General features: G+C 32.0%; 1 protein-coding gene across 1 annotated transcript in view; it reads right to left on the reverse strand.

Annotated features, from left to right (window-relative positions):
* The window catches only part of LOC145239992 (nucleolar pre-ribosomal-associated protein 1-like), a 142,866-nt gene that overhangs the window by 55,551 nt on the left and 69,160 nt on the right, over nucleotides 1–18,155 (reverse strand). The window contains exons 16-19 of the mRNA XM_080103575.1: nucleotides 17,635–17,705; nucleotides 13,499–13,665; nucleotides 7,942–8,163; nucleotides 5,111–6,062 (exon numbers count right to left, since the gene is read on the reverse strand). Of these exons, the coding sequence (XP_079959701.1) occupies nucleotides 5,111–6,062; nucleotides 7,942–8,163; nucleotides 13,499–13,665; nucleotides 17,635–17,705 (1,412 nt within the window). The remainder of the gene's footprint in view (nucleotides 1–5,110; nucleotides 6,063–7,941; nucleotides 8,164–13,498; nucleotides 13,666–17,634; nucleotides 17,706–18,155) is intronic.

Below are 18,155 nucleotides of genomic sequence, written 5' to 3' on the forward strand. Positions count from 1 at the left end.
ACATTATATACTAATATTACACATTATATACTAATATTACACATTATATACTAATATTACACATTGTATACTAATATTACGCATTGTATACTAATATTACGCATTGTATACTAATATTACACATTATATACTAATATTACACATTATATACTAATATTACACATTATATACTAATATTACGCATTATATACTAATATTACACATTATATACTAATATTACACATTGTATACTAATATTACGCATTATATACTAATATTACACATTATATACTAATATTACGCATTGTATACTAATATTACACATTGTATACTAATATTACACATTGTATACTAATATTACACATTATATACTAATATTACACATTATATACTAATATTACACATTATATACTAATATTACACATTGTATACTAATATTACGCATTGTATACTAATATTACACATTATATACTAATATTACGCATTGTATACTAATATTACGCATTGTATACTAATATTACACATTATATACTAATATTACGCATTGTATACTAATATTACACATTCTATACTAATATTACGCATTGTATACTAATATTACGCATTGTATACTAATATTACACATTATATACTAATATTACGCATTGTATACTAATATTACGCATTGTATACTAATATTACGCATTGTATACTAATATTACACATTATATACTAATATTACACATTATATACTAATATTACGCATTGTATACTAATATTACACATTATATACTAATATTACGCATTGTATACTAATATTACACATTATATACTAATATTACGCATTGTATACTAATATTACACATTATATACTAATATTACGCATTGTATACTAATATTACACATTATATACTAATATTACGCATTGTATACTAATATTACACATTATATACTAATATTACGCATTGTATACTAATATTACACATTATATACTAATATTACGCATTGTATACTAATATTACACATTATATACTAATATTACGCATTGTATACTAATATTACACATTATATACTAATATTACGCATTGTATACTAATATTACACATTATATACTAATATTACGCATTGTATACTAATATTACGCATTGTATACTAATATTACGCATTGTATACTAATATTACACATTATATACTAATATTACGCATTGTATACTAATATTACACATTCTATACTAATATTACGCATTGTATACTAATATTACGCATTATATACTAATATTACACATTCTATACTAATATTACGCATTATATACTAATATTACACATTATATACTAATATTACACATTGTATACTAATATTACACATTGTATACTAATATTACGCATTGTATACTAATATTACGCATTGTATACTAATATTACACATTATATACTAATATTACACATTATATACTAATATTACACATTATATACTAATATTACACATTATATACTAATATTACACATTATATACTAATATTACACATTGTATACTAATATTACGCATTGTATACTAATATTACACATTATATACTAATATTACACATTATATACTAATATTACACATTGTATACTAATATTACACATTATATACTAATATTACACATTATATACTAATATTACACATTATATACTACTATTACGCATTGTATACTAATATTACGCATTGTATACTAATATTACGCATTGTATACTAATATTGAGGATTACGACCAAACGCATTAACTACTCTTAAATTTGCACCCTTAAATCATAACTGAGAAACGGATGCTATTAACGCAATCGGACATCGATAAAGAGCAAAAGCAATATTTTACTTCATTTCGTCTTGAAAATTATCAGAATTAAAAAATGATAAAAATATCAAGATGGGGTTCAGGGCAAGGAGAAGAAGCACACATGGCGCCTTTATTCAGTGCTGGGTGACAATTGGTGCGCCCGCACCCAGATGCACGCAAAAACACATAGGCTGAAATATATCTAACAAAAATTTAAAATTTAACATTAAAAATGAATACAAAACATTTCTTTTCAATAAACATATTTATTCAACTAGCGTATTAAGGTTTGGCTCGTATACAAGGTTATTAGAATTTACTAATCGGGGGAGGGGGGGGGTGTTGCCCGGGCATAAAATATATTTTAATTTGTCCAGATATTTTATATATTATTAGAGAGTTGTGATTTCAAAAGTAAAAGAAATGTATTGGGTGCCATCAGCTAGAATTGAAACCAAAACCATAGCATTCAAAGCTGGCGGCATTACCATTGTGCCAATGTGAAAAGCGGGTTTGTACTACTGTACACATAGATTCGAAAAGTTGTCAAAAAACAAATATATAACAAATAAATGTTATCAAAGGCAAGATAAGTTACTTTTCTGCCAAACTGGATATATTTTTTGTGTTTTTATTCAATGTAACATATTTATTCAGCTTGAAAAACATACAGTGTTTACCAATGTATTCGAAAATTCAAGATGGCGTCTCACACCCTCTTTAACACCGTAAGTTTGGAAAAAGGTGTTATAAATAAAAAACTATACAAAATACTATTAAAAACCCGCCGAATATATGTCAACCTATGTCACGGTAACATATATTGAGCGAGTTTTTAACAGTATGTTATCCGTTTTTTTATTTATAACATCTTTTCCCAAACTTACCGTGTTAAAGAGAGAATCAGACGCCATCTTGAATGTTCCAATACATCGGTAAACACTGTATGGTTTTCGAGCTGATTAAACATGTTACATTGAATAAAAGCACAAAAAATATATCCAGTTTGGTAGAAAAGTAACTTATCTTGCCTTTGATAACATTTATTTGTTATATATTTGTATTTTGACAACTTTTTCGAATCTACGTGTACAGTAATACAAACCCTGAAAAGCATATGAATTGTTGAAAAATTAAATATTAAAAAATAAACTAAGATGAACGTACAAAATGTATAACGATTTTTTTCAATTTTGACCATTTTTGACCCCTTAAAAACTATTTTAACCGGCTAAAGACCCATAAAAGGTCCCTAAAAAAATCCAATCATTTAAGGCCCCTATCATCGCACTGTGATTTTTACTTTCGGAGGAGATAGAGTTTGAAAATATGGACACATACAGACATATAGCCTTTTATATATTAGATTTTTCAAATCATGAGAAATTCTTTGCCAGGAAATCCAGGCAGTATTTTATCATGCTGGTTGTAAAGCCTGACACGTCTTCAGAAATTGGAGATTAAGGTTGAATGAGTTTTAAACGTCTGATAATAGTCTGAAGCATTAAGTTGTATGTACGGGTCAAAATAATAAAAAATATAATAATCCAATAATTGGAATTTAATTTTAATAAATATGTTTATTAAAAAATTATTTATCCATCAATAACTTTCCATTAATTATTCATAAATCACCTCCTATTAATTATACATAAATAAATTCTTATTAATTATCCATTAATAACTTCCTATTGATTATCAATAAATTGCCTATTATTATCTATATAATTATAAAACTCAAATGACCTTGTAATGAATGATGTAACCCATTTTCTGGTTTACAACATCCGGTTATGCATGCGCGCATAAACATTAACCCATAACAACATAAACAAATAAACACAAATCGCTTCTTTTGCAAATTTTGACCTGCGCACTGAAATATTAATGTTATTATTTCGAAATTATTATTTAACATGGGAAGAGTGGGGGTGTTTTTCAACTATTCTTTATTACGACTATACTGTCGCTATTTTCTTACAACTAAACAACTTTATGTTAAGAGTGTAGATAAAAAAGATTCTAAGTTTATTTTAAAAAAATTGCGTTAAAATAACTTCAACGTAATACAGAAATGAACGATGTAAAAAAAAAAAAAAGCAGACAGTATTACCAATTGTTTATTTGGATAATTTAAACGCAAAAACAAAAGAACAATTGGGACGCTGAAAAGGTATAAGTATGGCCAACCACTTATAATTCAGTAACAGTAAATTTTTTTTTTCAAAAATAATCAATTATAATAAACAGAATGACTCATAGAAATCTACCTACATTCTTTTTTCATTTTAATATACTTTCATAGAAATGTTTCTGTTATGTAAAAAAAAAGAAAACTATTTTATTTACGTCACAAGTGTCACGCTCATAAATGAATTCCATAGCTAATATAACATACTGACCCAACGGGTCACGGGTATTCTAATTTATCTATAAATGGCAATACCAGACACTATGACCTTCAGTGCTGGACAAGATACACACTGCTACTTAATTTGACGCTCATAGTTTCTAAATCAGTAATAAGTACATTTCTGCCTCCATTAAAATAAAACTTATATAACTGAATTCACAATAAAATTTACTTTAAAATGGTATTTTAATATTTTTGTGGTGATTTGTATATTCGAAGAAATCGCTATTTAAATCCGACTATTAACGATGAATTGCTTCCTATTATCCATAAAGAACTTCATATTAATTATCCATAAATGACATCTTATTAATTATTTCTATAAATATAAAAGCGAAAATGTATGTATGTATGTATGTATCTGTTCGCTTTTTCTGTGTGTCTACAAAAGGCTTTTTTCAGAGAAGCGGTCGCTCGCTTCACAACTTTTTAAAACTTTTTATATCACACAGTTAACAACGAAGCTCGCCTGTCTATTTAATCTGGTCAATTTCGGGAAGATAAATATTCAATATTTGTTGCTCGCCGCATGTGGGTTAGTCTTTTTCCTATAACATCTTGGGGGTGGAAAAAAAAGCGCTCAGCAGTAAATGAACACTATCCCGCAGTCAAACTCATTAAAACGGGCACCTGCTAAATCCAATTAATTAAATAAATTCAAACGTGTTTCCGTTAGCATCTCGCGGTGGAGCAATGGTTAACATCGCACGTTTTTTTTTTCACACTTTAATTTACAACTTTGCCTCAACGGTGCGGGTTCGATCCTCATACTTACTTTTTTTTTTTTATAACCCTCCCCCCTCAAACACCCGGGCAACGCCAGGTACCCCTCGCTAGTTATCCATAAATCACATCTTATTAATTATTTCTAAAAAAGAAAAAAAATTACAGAGGCAAGGTAAATAAAAAAGCAAACACTTACCTGTGGGTAATTTTTTCTGACATTTACACCAAGTTATGCAAAGTGTCAAAAATTTCTCCAGGTTTTGTTTCTTCAGGTTGTTGTCGAGCACCCAGTCGACAAACACCTGGTCAAGTGCCACGTTGTAAGTCATCAATATCACGGCAATGTCAAGATGTTCAGGAGAGGCGGAGTTCAGCAAATGGACAAAAACATCCGAAGTACAGAAGAGACAGTAGTACGGCTTTGCTTCAAATAAAGTCTTACAGATTGTCACTAATCGGTCGAGGGATTGCGACTGCAAGAGGAGGGCATAAAGGTTTTGCAAGCTGATTTCTTCCAATTGGAATGTCTTACAATTCTGGATGAGATAATTCAGAAGTTTCAGCAATGTTTGGCCGGCAGATGTCGTCGATGACAGCAGCACGTCCGTGGGTATTTGAAGCATGAGTTGAATCGATTGCTGGATGCTGGTGAAATCAACATAAGGAATAAAATGTTTAAGAACTGTAAAAGCCAAATCATCAAGAACTCGGCTCTTAGACACCGATGCCAAACACTCTTTCAAGTATGCTATCACTTTTCCGCAATAGCTAGAAAGAAGGTGCTTATTACTAGTTTTGGGAAACTCTGTGAAAACAGATGTTAGCTCTTTGGTGACAAGATTTCTCAAAAGTTTAAACTTGTCACCTTTGAGGGCGGCGAAGTGTTTTACGACGCCAGGTGTTATTGCCAGGAACCAGTTTTGAATGGCATTTTGTTGAGAGACAAAGTTTAGAACTTCGGACAGCATTCGAGCGACTGTGTAGGTTTTGATTTGTAAGATTGCCAAGTCTTCGCAACCCTTTTCAGCAAAGGAAGTATTTGGCTGGATCTGTTCTTGGCATCGCTGGAAAAGATGTTTTACAACTTTTTTCAAATATTTGAAAATCAGTTGAAGAACAAGTAACTCTTTATCTTCATAGTTTCCAGCCTGTAAAATAAAATCATTTTTTTTTTAATTAGACATAAATTTATATGGAAGAGAACAACTAGGGATAAAAATAAAATAAAGTAAAACAAAATCAAGTCATAAATCTGTTTTGGGATCAAAGTATTAGTCATTCTGACCTAGGTCAAGAGAGAAATCCTCCTAGACGGAGGAAATTTTGTTGGATAAAGAAATTTGGAGATCATGCACACACAAATTCCAGGTTAGCAGAGAACAAAGAAAAACCAGGTCGGACTTCGTACACACATATTGACCTCTGATGGCACAAAAACAGAATTTGTCAATAAAAGAGGTCTGACGAACATAAAAACAGAGATGGAGAGAATGTGCGATTGTCACGGCGTTAAATCGTCATCCCAACATCTACCTTTCACCACCCTTGTTGAACACATCTTACAACCACTTACAAGCAAATAAATGAATACAGTTTTGTTATGAAACCATCTCTGTATTTAATTGAATATTGAAAAAAAAATCTTTTTCTTTAATTACTAGAATATTCCATCTGTCTTTTGCAATAAAAAAAAAATTAAAAAAGTATAATAATATAATAAAATTATACAATTACAGATTCTCTTGGCCAGAAAATGCAAATCTTGAATAAAAATATTTTGGAGGAAATACTTTTAACTATTTTTTTATAAATTTCTTATCCAATATTAAAATATTTGCAATAAACTGTGTTTTTTTTTTCAAACGATTTGAAAATGCTTATTTTTTATATTTATTTTTTATATTTATTTTTTTATATTTCTTTGTATTTATTTTTTTATATTTATTTTTTTATATTTTTTATATTTATTTTTTATATTTATTTTTTATATTTATTTTTTGTATTTTTTATATTTATTTTTTATATTTATTTTTTATATTTATTTTTTGTATTTTTTATATTTATTTTTTATATTTATTTTTTGTATTTTTTATATTTATCTTTTATATTATTTTTTATATTTATTTTTGTGTTTATTTATTTATTTTATATTTATTTTTTTATATTTATTTTTATATATTTATTTTTTATATTTATTTTTTTATATTTATTTTTTGTATTTTTTATATTTTTTATATTTATTTTTTGTATTTTTTATATTTATTTTTTATATTTATTTTTTATAGTTATTTTTTGTATTTTTTATATTTATTTTTTATATTTATTTTTTGTATTTTTTATATTTATTTTTTATATTTATTTTTTGTATTTTTTATATTTATTTTTTATATTTATTTTTTGTATTTATTTTTTTGTATTTATTTTTTATATTTATTTTTTTGTGGACTGTTATCCTCATCTCCATAGTTGTTGTTTCACAACGTTTCGGCCAACTGTACCTCTGGCCTTCGTCAGGTTATTAACCGCAACAGGATAGGAATGCCAAGTCATCTGTATCCTCAGTAATTACTGCTATCTTCAGACAATGTTCATCTGGAACCTGCTATCTTCAGACAATGTTCACCTGGAACCATAGGCCAGAGGAATAGTTGGCGAAACGTTGTAAAACAACAAGAAAGATGAAGATACCAGTCTGCAAATAAATAAATAAATAAATATCCAAATTACTCTTCTTTTTTTCTTTTTACACGGTGGTCACCACTTATCAAGGCCTGGAAGCCACTCAGGGATAAGGGTTATTGCAAGTATAGTGCATTAGTGTGGAGATTTAATGAAGTGTTTACTTAAGGGGGTGGCGTCATCAGGAATTTGTTTACATATGACTTGAAGACATCCAGGTTGTAGTCAGTTGGGAAGCAGGCAGACGGAACAAAGGATTCCAAGAATAAAATATGGAAAAGGATTACATTTTTTTTTTTTTTTTGCTATAAGTTTGCAAATATATTATGAAAAGAAACATTAACCAACCTGTTCGATTTGGTACAATCGAGCTTCGATGTAGAATAAACTCTGCTGTGCTGCTCTTAAGGTTTCGGACACATTCAGTTGGTTAACAGACTTAAACAGCAACGTCGTAAATACAGAGTCATCAATCAGGCACCTTCCATTCTGGTGAAAAAGCTGCAGCAACATTGATGGCCGTTCATTTTGGTATTCTTCGACATCAAGTGATTTTTCGTTTCTGATTTGCTATAAAATATTTTTAAAAAATGCAGATAAAATAAATTTAACATTTCCCTCAAAACAATATTTTTGTTGGAAAGATCAGAAGATTAAATAACATTGTCTGAAAGGTGCATTCCTACAATGTATTCATTTTTTTTTTTTTTTTTACTTGGGAGTAACTACTTATCAAGGCCGATAGCTACTCGAGAATAAGGGTAACTTAGTAATCGTTAATGGTTTAAATTGGATAGAATTTGATTAATTATAGGATGAACTTGTTTACACTGGATGTGAAGGCTGCTATGTTGTATTCAACCGTGAAGCAGGCCAGCGGAACTGTTACAGAGGCAGACAGTTCTGGGAAAAAAGCTTTGTTCATGTAATCTGCATTTAGATTTAGGCACAGGGAATTGTATATAGTGGTTGTATCTAGTCGAGTGTTTTTTTTGTGAAAGTTTGGCAATAGAGGACCATAGCTTGGAGTTCAATCAATGGACTGTTGCACTATTGTATTATGTTAATTATTAATTTTTTTAATGGAACCTTGGTCCTTGCTCTTTTAATTGAAAAAAAAATTAGGGCTTGAATTACATTTTTCGAGGAGTTATAAGCTTGGAAAGACAGGGGGTCGAATAATTCACGCCTCCCATTTTGTAAATGTCTAATAATAATTTAGACCCCGATAAGTACATAATTATTTACTCACAAATTGAAGAGAAAAGGTCAATACATAATATATTCAAATTTAAAACAAAAAAAAAACATAGTGTTCTTGTAGAATTTTACCTGTAAAGTCCGAAGTTTAAAACCTTTTTAAAAAAAACACTTTTTTTTTTTTTTTTTTTTAATGAAATCTTGGTCCTTGCTCCTTTAATTGAAAAAAAAAATTAGGGCTTGAATTGCATTTTTCGAGGAGTTATAAGCTTGGAAAGACAGGGGGTCGAATAATTCGCTATTTTCACGAAATTTCTGACACTGCTACTGTTGCACTATTGTATTATGTTAATTATTGTAGATTTCAAATCGGTAAATATTATGGTTTTTATTATGTTTTTTTTTATATGTAATTTAAATTATTACAGAGTATTCTAGTAATTAACTAAAAAGTTCTTTTTTTTTCAAAATAATTTATATAATATTCCTTAAAAAAATAGAAATGTCATACAGTTATGCCCTCTATCTATCTATCTATCTATATATATATATATAAAATGGGTTAAGAAATTCCGAGAGAAAGATGTATATTTAAATAAGGGGGTGGTCACCAACAATGTGTATTTTTTAACATTATTTTATTATTCCGTGTCTTGGTTTTTCATTGAAAATTATGTTTAGATCATTGTAATAATGTTTTTAAATCATTGAAACACGTTTTTAACACGTTTTTTAAATCATTGAAACACGTTTTTAACACGTTTCAGACGTTCTGTGAAGCGTCCTCTTCAGAAATTATTCAATGAAAAACCAAGACACGGAATAATAAAATAATGTTAAAAAATACACATTGTCAGTAACCACCCCCTTATATATATATATATATATATATATATATATATATATATATATATTCAAAAGTGACCTTGTTTATCTGTCTGTGTGCACAGAACAATCTCTACCAAACTACTGGCAATTTTTACTATACAGACTTGAAACTTGATATGTAGGAAATTTGGACGTGTGGAACAAATTTGATTTGGTTTTTAGTTGGTATAAATAGCTGCTAAGTGATCAAAACCAAAAAAAAAAAAAAAATTAGAATTTGGTGGGCGTCAACTAAACATGTTAGTCCTTCGTATGCACAAATAAACATTTATACCCTTGACAAATATATTTTCAAAGTTTTTACATGTGTATGGACTGAGCTCAAATTATAACGAATAATGCTGGAGAAGTATGTGTTTTGGTTTCGATTCTAGTTATATTTTTATTCTTTTTTTTTTTTTTAACTTCTGCAATCACTACTATATATTGGGCACAATATAATAATCAATAGAGAATTGGTTCAATAATAATAATAATAAATACAAAATCTGCATAAACTAAAACATCATATTTAAGCATACTTGACAATAGCACTGGGCTGCATCAAAAATGCAACCTCCATTACAATATCCTCTTCTAGACCAATTTTTCGTGCTGATCACGATGGTAGTAGTCATTTTGCTCGTAAGGTTCTAGTTTATGTGTTACAGCGTCATATACTGCGTTGTATATTAATATACCTTTTTTGTTGCAGATCAATTAAAGAATGGCACAGACTTTCAAAAACCACCCCAACTCATTTTGCTACATCTGCGGAAATTACACACTTTCAAGACAGAAGCGCAAAATCACTTCTACAGTGAAACAACTCTATCGTGCCTACTTTGGCATCGAACTTGGACATCAGGATAAACCATGGGCGCCACACATTGTTGTGTGAAGTGTTTCGCTGGTTTATGCCACTGGAATAAAGGAAACCGAAAATCAATGCCATTTGGAATACCAGTGGTTTGGCGGGAACCTACGAATCACCATGATGACTGCTATTTTTGTATGGTGAAACCACTGGGAAGGAATGGTATAAGTTTGAAATACAATAAATAACCAAACATTCCGTCAGTTACACAACCAGTACCATATAGTGATGTTGTTCCTGTGCCAAGACCTCCTGAGATTCTAGAACGTACCAGTGCAAGTGACTCTACATGTGATGACAGTGAAAATCAGGATGTTTATGAAGATATCAGTGGGACCTCTGAGAAAAGCCCTCAGTTATTTGAACAGAGTGAGCTAGATGACCTTGTACGAGATCTTGGTCTGTCAAAAGAATCTGCACAGTTGTTAGGTTCAAGGTTAAAAGAGAAAAATCTTTTGGCACGTAATACACACTTTGCACAGTATCGGCATCGAGAGCAGGAATTCGTGCAGTACTTTACCAAGTCCGATGACATGGTATATTGCCACGATGTTTCAGGTCTTGTAGAACACATGGATAAAGAATACCATCGTGAAGAATGGAGGCTCTTTATAGATTCCTCCATCAGAAGTCTAAAAGCTGTGCTACTTTTTAATGGTAAAAACGTAGCATCATTGCCCATTGCTCATTCTGTTACCCTAAAAGAAACCTATGATACCATGTCACTTCTTCTTAACAACATACAATATCAAGATCACAACTGGCTTCTCTGTGGTGACCTAAAAGTTCTGACCATTTTGTTAGGAATGCAGGGGGGCTACACAAAATACCCATGCTTTTTGTGCTTGTGGGACAGCCGTGCAGATTCCGTACATTACCGACAAAGGGAATGGCCACAACGGACGGAATTTGTTCCTGGCCGCCATAACGTCAAAACACTACCACTTGTACCACCAGAGAAGGTGCTTCTGCCTCCCCTTCACATAAAGCTGGGGTTGATGAAAAATTTTGTGAAATCACTTGCGAAAGATGGAGAAGGGTTTAAATACCTTTCCAATAAATTCCCTCTTGTCAGTGATGCTAAAGTACAAGCTGGCATATTTGTTGGACCACAGATTCGTGAACTTATGTCTGATACCGGATTTAATGAAGCACTGACACCTCGTGAAAGAAGAGCTTGGGAATGTTTTAAGTTAGTTGTGACAGGGTTTTTAGGAAACAGAAAATCTGATGACTACAAGGAACGGGTTGAGAATATGCTTCAAGCATACGAGACTGCTGGCATACGCATGAGCATCAAAATACATTTCCTGCACAGTCACCTTGACTACTTTCCAGCTAATTTGGGTGAATACAGTGGGGAACGGGGAGAGAGGTTCCATCAGGATATATCCGATATGGAGCGCCGCTATCAAGGCAATTGGAGTGTGACCATGATGGCTGATTTCTGCTGGTCTCTTCAAAGAAGCTGGACAACATCTCCTGCAAGGCCAGCACACAAGAGAATGTCGCGAAAGCGTGCATTTCAAGGGGAATAGCTGCTTTCTAACTTCAAATTGGATGCATTATTTACAATGAATCTGATAAATATTGTGCCAACTGTTACAAAAAAATGAGAACCTCCTTAAAAAAATGGGTATGCTTTATGCGTTTACTATGCGAAACTGCAATGAAAAATGTTAATAACATTTCTGTTGCAAATTTTTTTTTTTTTTTCCAAATGCAGCCCAGTGTAGTTTACTAATCTAAAATAATATCCAAGGTAAGATTACCTTCCTGACATCCATGAACTGATAGAGTAATCTTTCCTTGGAAACAGGTTTAGTAATGACAGTTCGAATGCAAAAAAAAGTGCCTGAGAAAACATAGGTCATCTTCCAACTCGTAAATTGTTTTAATAAAATATCTTTTGGTGCTTATCTAATTTTATTTCAATTCTAAAAACTTGTGAAAAGCACATTTTAATGGTAAAATATTTCATTCATCATTTTTTTTTATTTTGCTTAGATTAAGGTCAATAATTCGAACACACACAGCTATCATAATAATGATCTAGAAATCATTTACCAATCAAATTTTATTTTATAAAAAACAAGCCGAGCATGTGGCCCCCACCCCTCTATGAGTGAAAAATTTACTTCCACGATGACTAATTTATGTGCAATTTTTTTTTTTTTTAAATACAAGGCGTTATTGAGAAAAGTGTGAATAAATAAACGAATGAACCATTTGGGGTCAATTTTACCCCTATCATGGCCATTGGGGAGGGGGCAACCAGAGTTAAAATCCATTCTGGCAAAAGTTTACTTTCATCACGACTAATGTTTGTGCCAATTTTTTTTTTAAATCCAAGGCATGGGTATTGAGAAAGTGCAAACAAACAAACAGGACTTAAATACTAGGTCCAATCCCTCCTGTGTCGGGGGAACCAACAGAAATACTCGAATTTGCGTAAATTTTGGTGTAGACTTTTTTTTTTTTACTCTGACAGGTAAGTTTTTATGAAATTATATTTTTTTTATTGAAATAAAACTGGATCAACACTAATATCATTAATATTAAGTTTCATCCTTTGATCATCTTCTTTCAGTCAATTACATTATTTGGGAAATCTTTTTTTTTATCGCAACACATGCAAAACAGATGGTAAATTAAATATAAATAAAAATAAATTGCAGTCATTATCAGAGATAATACACTTTTATCCATAACAAAATTGATTCACATAAATAATTTTTTGCAAACTTTCAATTTGTTTTGGTGTTAACAGTTTATAAAAAGTTTTTGAACAATGTAAATTTCAAATTTACTAAATCTTATTGTGAATGCAAAGATTTAACTTCAAACTATTTTTATTTTCTATCAAATAATTAAAAAACAAATTTAATCTGGTAAAAAGAATACAAAAAAGAAAGAGATGTAAAAAAAATAAAAATAAAAAAAAAAGAGACAGAAACTCACTTCACAGTTTGGAAGCCATGATCTAACATATGAAACTATCCCTTTGGAGATCCAAGCATGTTTTTTTGTTCGTTTTCTTTCTTCAGTCAGCAAAAATCCCAATGGAATCGGTTTGTTCTGGCTGTTGAATAAATCAAGCACGACAGACCGAAGGTAATTCTTCAAAGCTAAGAAAGAAGAAAAAAAAAAAGATTCATGTTTATAATAAATGTTTTCATGTTTATAATAAATGTTTCATGTTTATAATAAGTCAATATAAAATAAAAAAAAGTTCTTTCTTTATCCCTTTCTTCCCCACACACTTTTTAAACATGGCCGTTTGCAATTAAATCATTTCCTGACAATTATACTTTTTACCATTTAATAAGTTAATATAGCTAAAAAATTCAAACTGGTGCTCCCATGCCATGCTGTCTAAAGATATTGGCTTCCTGAGACAAAATGCACCTGAAATTGATGCGTTTTGTTTTTTTTTTTACTTCCTTTTGCAAAACTTATGTTCCGCAAAACCAAAAAACACAACCCACCTTTTCCTTCTTCCCATTTCCTTCTTTTCCTTTCTATCTCCCTCACTTCCTGACTGGTACAGTAATCCTTCTCCCATTGCAAAACTCATACATGTTCTGCAGGGCAGGGAACAAAAATGATACAATCCACTATAAAACAACCAAACCAAACACGACACACTAGCGATGGAACATACAAAGAGCTTGAAGAATAAAAACCTTCTACAAAATAACTGGATTTGGCATTAAATAATAAAAAAAGGCTTGATATACCGTAAACCAAAAAAGTTTAATTATTTTTCTCAATGTTATTTTGTCATTTATTCAGTTTTAATTCAATATTAAAAAATCTCAATTGCACAAAAAACTTTACCATATCAGTACATGTTAGTTTAAAACACCCGAATTGATATATATTAATTCAGTATTATTTTCATAAAATATGTTCGGACACAATTTTTAGTCTGTATCAATATGATGACTGTGTTCCCATTTACTTGCCTCTCCATGAGGGCAGAGTTAGAGACACAGTCAGTTTTTAATGTGCAGAAAATCTGGGGTACTTTGGATAGGAACAAAAAACAAATTTACCTCAGTCTAGAAGGATTTCTCCTCCACTGATCGAGGTCAGAAAAGATGAAGTGCAGTATCGGAACAGATACTACACTTTGTTCCAAGCCAAAAGGCCAATAGCAAGGTATAGTGTTCTAATGGCTGTGAAATATAAAAGTTTTAATTACGTCTCTTGCAGAGGCCACTCGATAAGGGTGAATACGTGTGCAATAGCTAATGGGAAAATATTGAAGTGGATTTCTTAAGGGGATGGCTCATCAAGAACTTGTTTACGTTGGACTTGAAGATGAACATATTGTGGTCAGCTGGAAAGCAGGGAAACGGAACAGAGTTCCAAGGACGTGTAGTTCTAAGAATAAACCTTTGTTCATGGAAACTACATTCAAGTTTGGGCACAGTTAAAGAGTGGGGGAAATTATTGATAGTTGTTTCAGCAACACAAGTGTATTTTTTTTTAAGTTTGGCAAGGAGGATCATAGATTGGAGCTCAGACGAGCACTTGCCATGAAAATAACGATAAACTAAAGACAGGCTTGCAACGTCTCTTCTGTGGGAAAGAAGTTGCAGGGAAGAGAAAAGAGCATCCCTCACTAGATTACAAAGTCTATTTTGATCTCTGTCAAGGTAGGATAAGCTGCTTCTAGCAGCTCCTGTCCAGATTTAGCAACAGTACTCCAACCTTGGACGTACTTACCTCTTATACAGGTCGAGAATTGCATCGGCAGTGAGTGGAGCAGTAGAATGATTCCACCATTTTTCCAGCAACCTTGGCAACAGATTTGATGTACGTGTTCCATTTCAGATTAGGAGTAAAGTTCAGACTCAGAAGCTTGACAACACATGGAGCTTCCTCAAGACGAGAGCCATTCATTTCACTTGATGCCAGACAGGGATCAGAGCATTGATGATGTAAGGATAGAAGCTTGGTTTTAGATGCATTAAAATTAACCAGCCACCTCTTTCCCCATGGCAGGTAGGTTGCCATAAAGTTTCTGCTTCGTGGGATGATTTTGCCAAGATATATTTAATACTGTTTGTAGCATACGGGTGTATGTGCTGTCTAGTTTTCTTTCCAATCTTTTGGTGAGTGTCCAGGTTTATGGTGCTACAACCTGGACCCTCACCAAAAGATTTGAACAAAAACTAGACGGCACATACACCCATATGCTACGAACAGTATTAAATATATCTTGGTAAAATCATCCCACGAAGCAGCAACTTTATGGCAACCTACCTGCCATATCTAATACCATCAGAGAAAGACGCTTATGATTTGCTGGTCATTGTCTGAGGAGCAAGCATGAATTGGTTGAGTGATGTATTGCAATGGACTCCACGACACGGACGCGCAAGCAAACGACGACGTAGATCCACATACATCCAGCAAATAGAACACAACGCCAACTGTGAACCTGAAGATCTGAGGCAGCTAATGGAAGACAGGAAACTCTGGAGAGGAAGATACATTGGTCCGGGCAAGGAGCCCATCATGATGATGATGATCTTTGCCATTGCACCACGTGCTCAAGATCAAAGGAGAGGATCAGAGAGAACTTGGTCATTTAAGGTCTTTGAAGTGTTGCCATAGATGGTAGTAATGCAAACATTTTATTTTTTCGTGTGTAAAAAAAAAAATAAATAAATAAAATACTTAACCCATTTGAGCAATTTTTGGTGTACTCCTTTAATTTTTTCTGCCATTTTGTTTATTTATTTATTTTTTTTTTTTTTCGAAGCCGTTTTTAATATCGACACAAAACTGAATAATCGGCATTTTTTTACACTTATTGCCAAACAACCATAACCAGCAAATAATTCAATAGTTTAAGGTCGGAGCATGAAATCTTTTGAGATCATCTACTTTTTCAAACAACACCAGAGATAGGCTCATAAGAGTAGTGGTCGATGGACAAAAATCAGAGGCCTGCAGTATTAATGCTGGAGTCCCTCAAGGGTCAATCCTGGGCCCAACTCTCTTCCTGATCTACATCAATGACCTCCCTAAACACATACTTAAATCATTCGTTGACATCTATGCTGATGACATGACCATCTACGGCAACACATCAAAGGCTGTAAATAACAAAGTTCTCTCTGATTCTCTCTCCTCTGATCTCGAGCGCGTGGTTCAATGGGGGAAGACGTGGCTGGTTACCTTTAATGCATCTAAAACCAAACTCCTATCCTTACATCATCAACGCTCTGATCCCCATCTGGCATCAATTGGGATGGATGGCTCTCGTCTGGGTGAGGCCCCGTGTTTTGACAAGCTTCTGGCTTTGACCTTTACTCCTGATCTGAAATGGAACATGTACATCAAGTCTGTTGTCAAGGTCGCTGGAAAGATGGTAGGATCCTTCTACCACTCCAGAAGATATCTCACTACTGATGCAATTCTCTATCTATATAAAAGCCAAGTACGTCCAAGGATGGAATACTGCTGCCATATCTGGGAAGGAGCTGCTAAAAACAGCCTATCCTGCCTTGACAGAGTACAAAATAGACTTTGTGGCTTAGTGGGGGATGCCCTTTTCTCTACCCTGCAACCTCTCTCCCACAGAAAAGACGTTGCGAACCTATCCTTGTTTTATCATTATTTCCATGGCAGGTGCTCGTCTGAACTCCAATCTCTGGTCCCCCCTCGCCAATCTTTCACGAAAAACACCCGTCTAGCTGAATCCACTGTGAAAAATTTCCAGCACTCTTTATCTGTGCCTAAATCAAAACGTGGATTCCATGAACAAAGCTTCTTTCTTAGAACTGCACGCCTTTGGAACTCTGTTCCATCTGCCTGCTTCCAACCTGACTACAACTTGGATGTCTTCAAGTCCAACATTAAATTCCTAATGAACCGCCCCCCTTAAGTAAAAACTTCATCAAATCTCCACACTAACGTACTGTACTTACAATAACCCTTATCCCTGAGTGGCTTCCGGGCCTTAATAAGTGGTGACCACCGTGTAAAAAAAAAAAAAAAAAAAAAAAAAAAAGAAGCTAGTCTGTATTAGAATAATAACACCATTTTCAGTTGCAGACAACAAATAAAATTAATCTTACGTTTAATTTCATCATCAGATTTCTGGGCAGTTTCCTTTATGGCCACAATTATCAAGGGACTGAAAGACAATCTGGAAGAAAAACAAAAATATCTTCGTGAATTCTTCATATTTCCTGTTTTTAATGATGCCGGCTAACCTGAATAATTTTTTGGGCAAAATCATCAATATTAATTATTTCTGTAAATAAGCATATTTATTTTTTAAATATTTATTTTAAAAAAAGTGTCTGTAGATAAAAATATTTATTTTTTAAATATTATATTCATTAAAAAAAAGTTTCTGAATTTAAAAATATTTATTTAAAAAATATATTATTAAATTATATATTAAAAAATATACTTATTAAAAAAAGTTTCTGATTTTAAAAATATTATACTTATTAAAAAAAAAAACGTATGTATGTATATTTAGGCAGCATTTTTTCTCTGGGGCATATTTCATTAAACAGACAATGTTTTGTCTATTAATTCTATTTTCAATCCTTTCCAACTTCCGAATAACAGTCTTCACTTTTGGCAG

This window comes from Euprymna scolopes, chromosome 19, assembly GCF_053919585.1.
Source record: "Euprymna scolopes isolate OS-2025 chromosome 19, ASM5391958v1, whole genome shotgun sequence".
NCBI classification, from domain to species: domain Eukaryota; kingdom Metazoa; phylum Mollusca; class Cephalopoda; order Sepiida; family Sepiolidae; genus Euprymna; species Euprymna scolopes.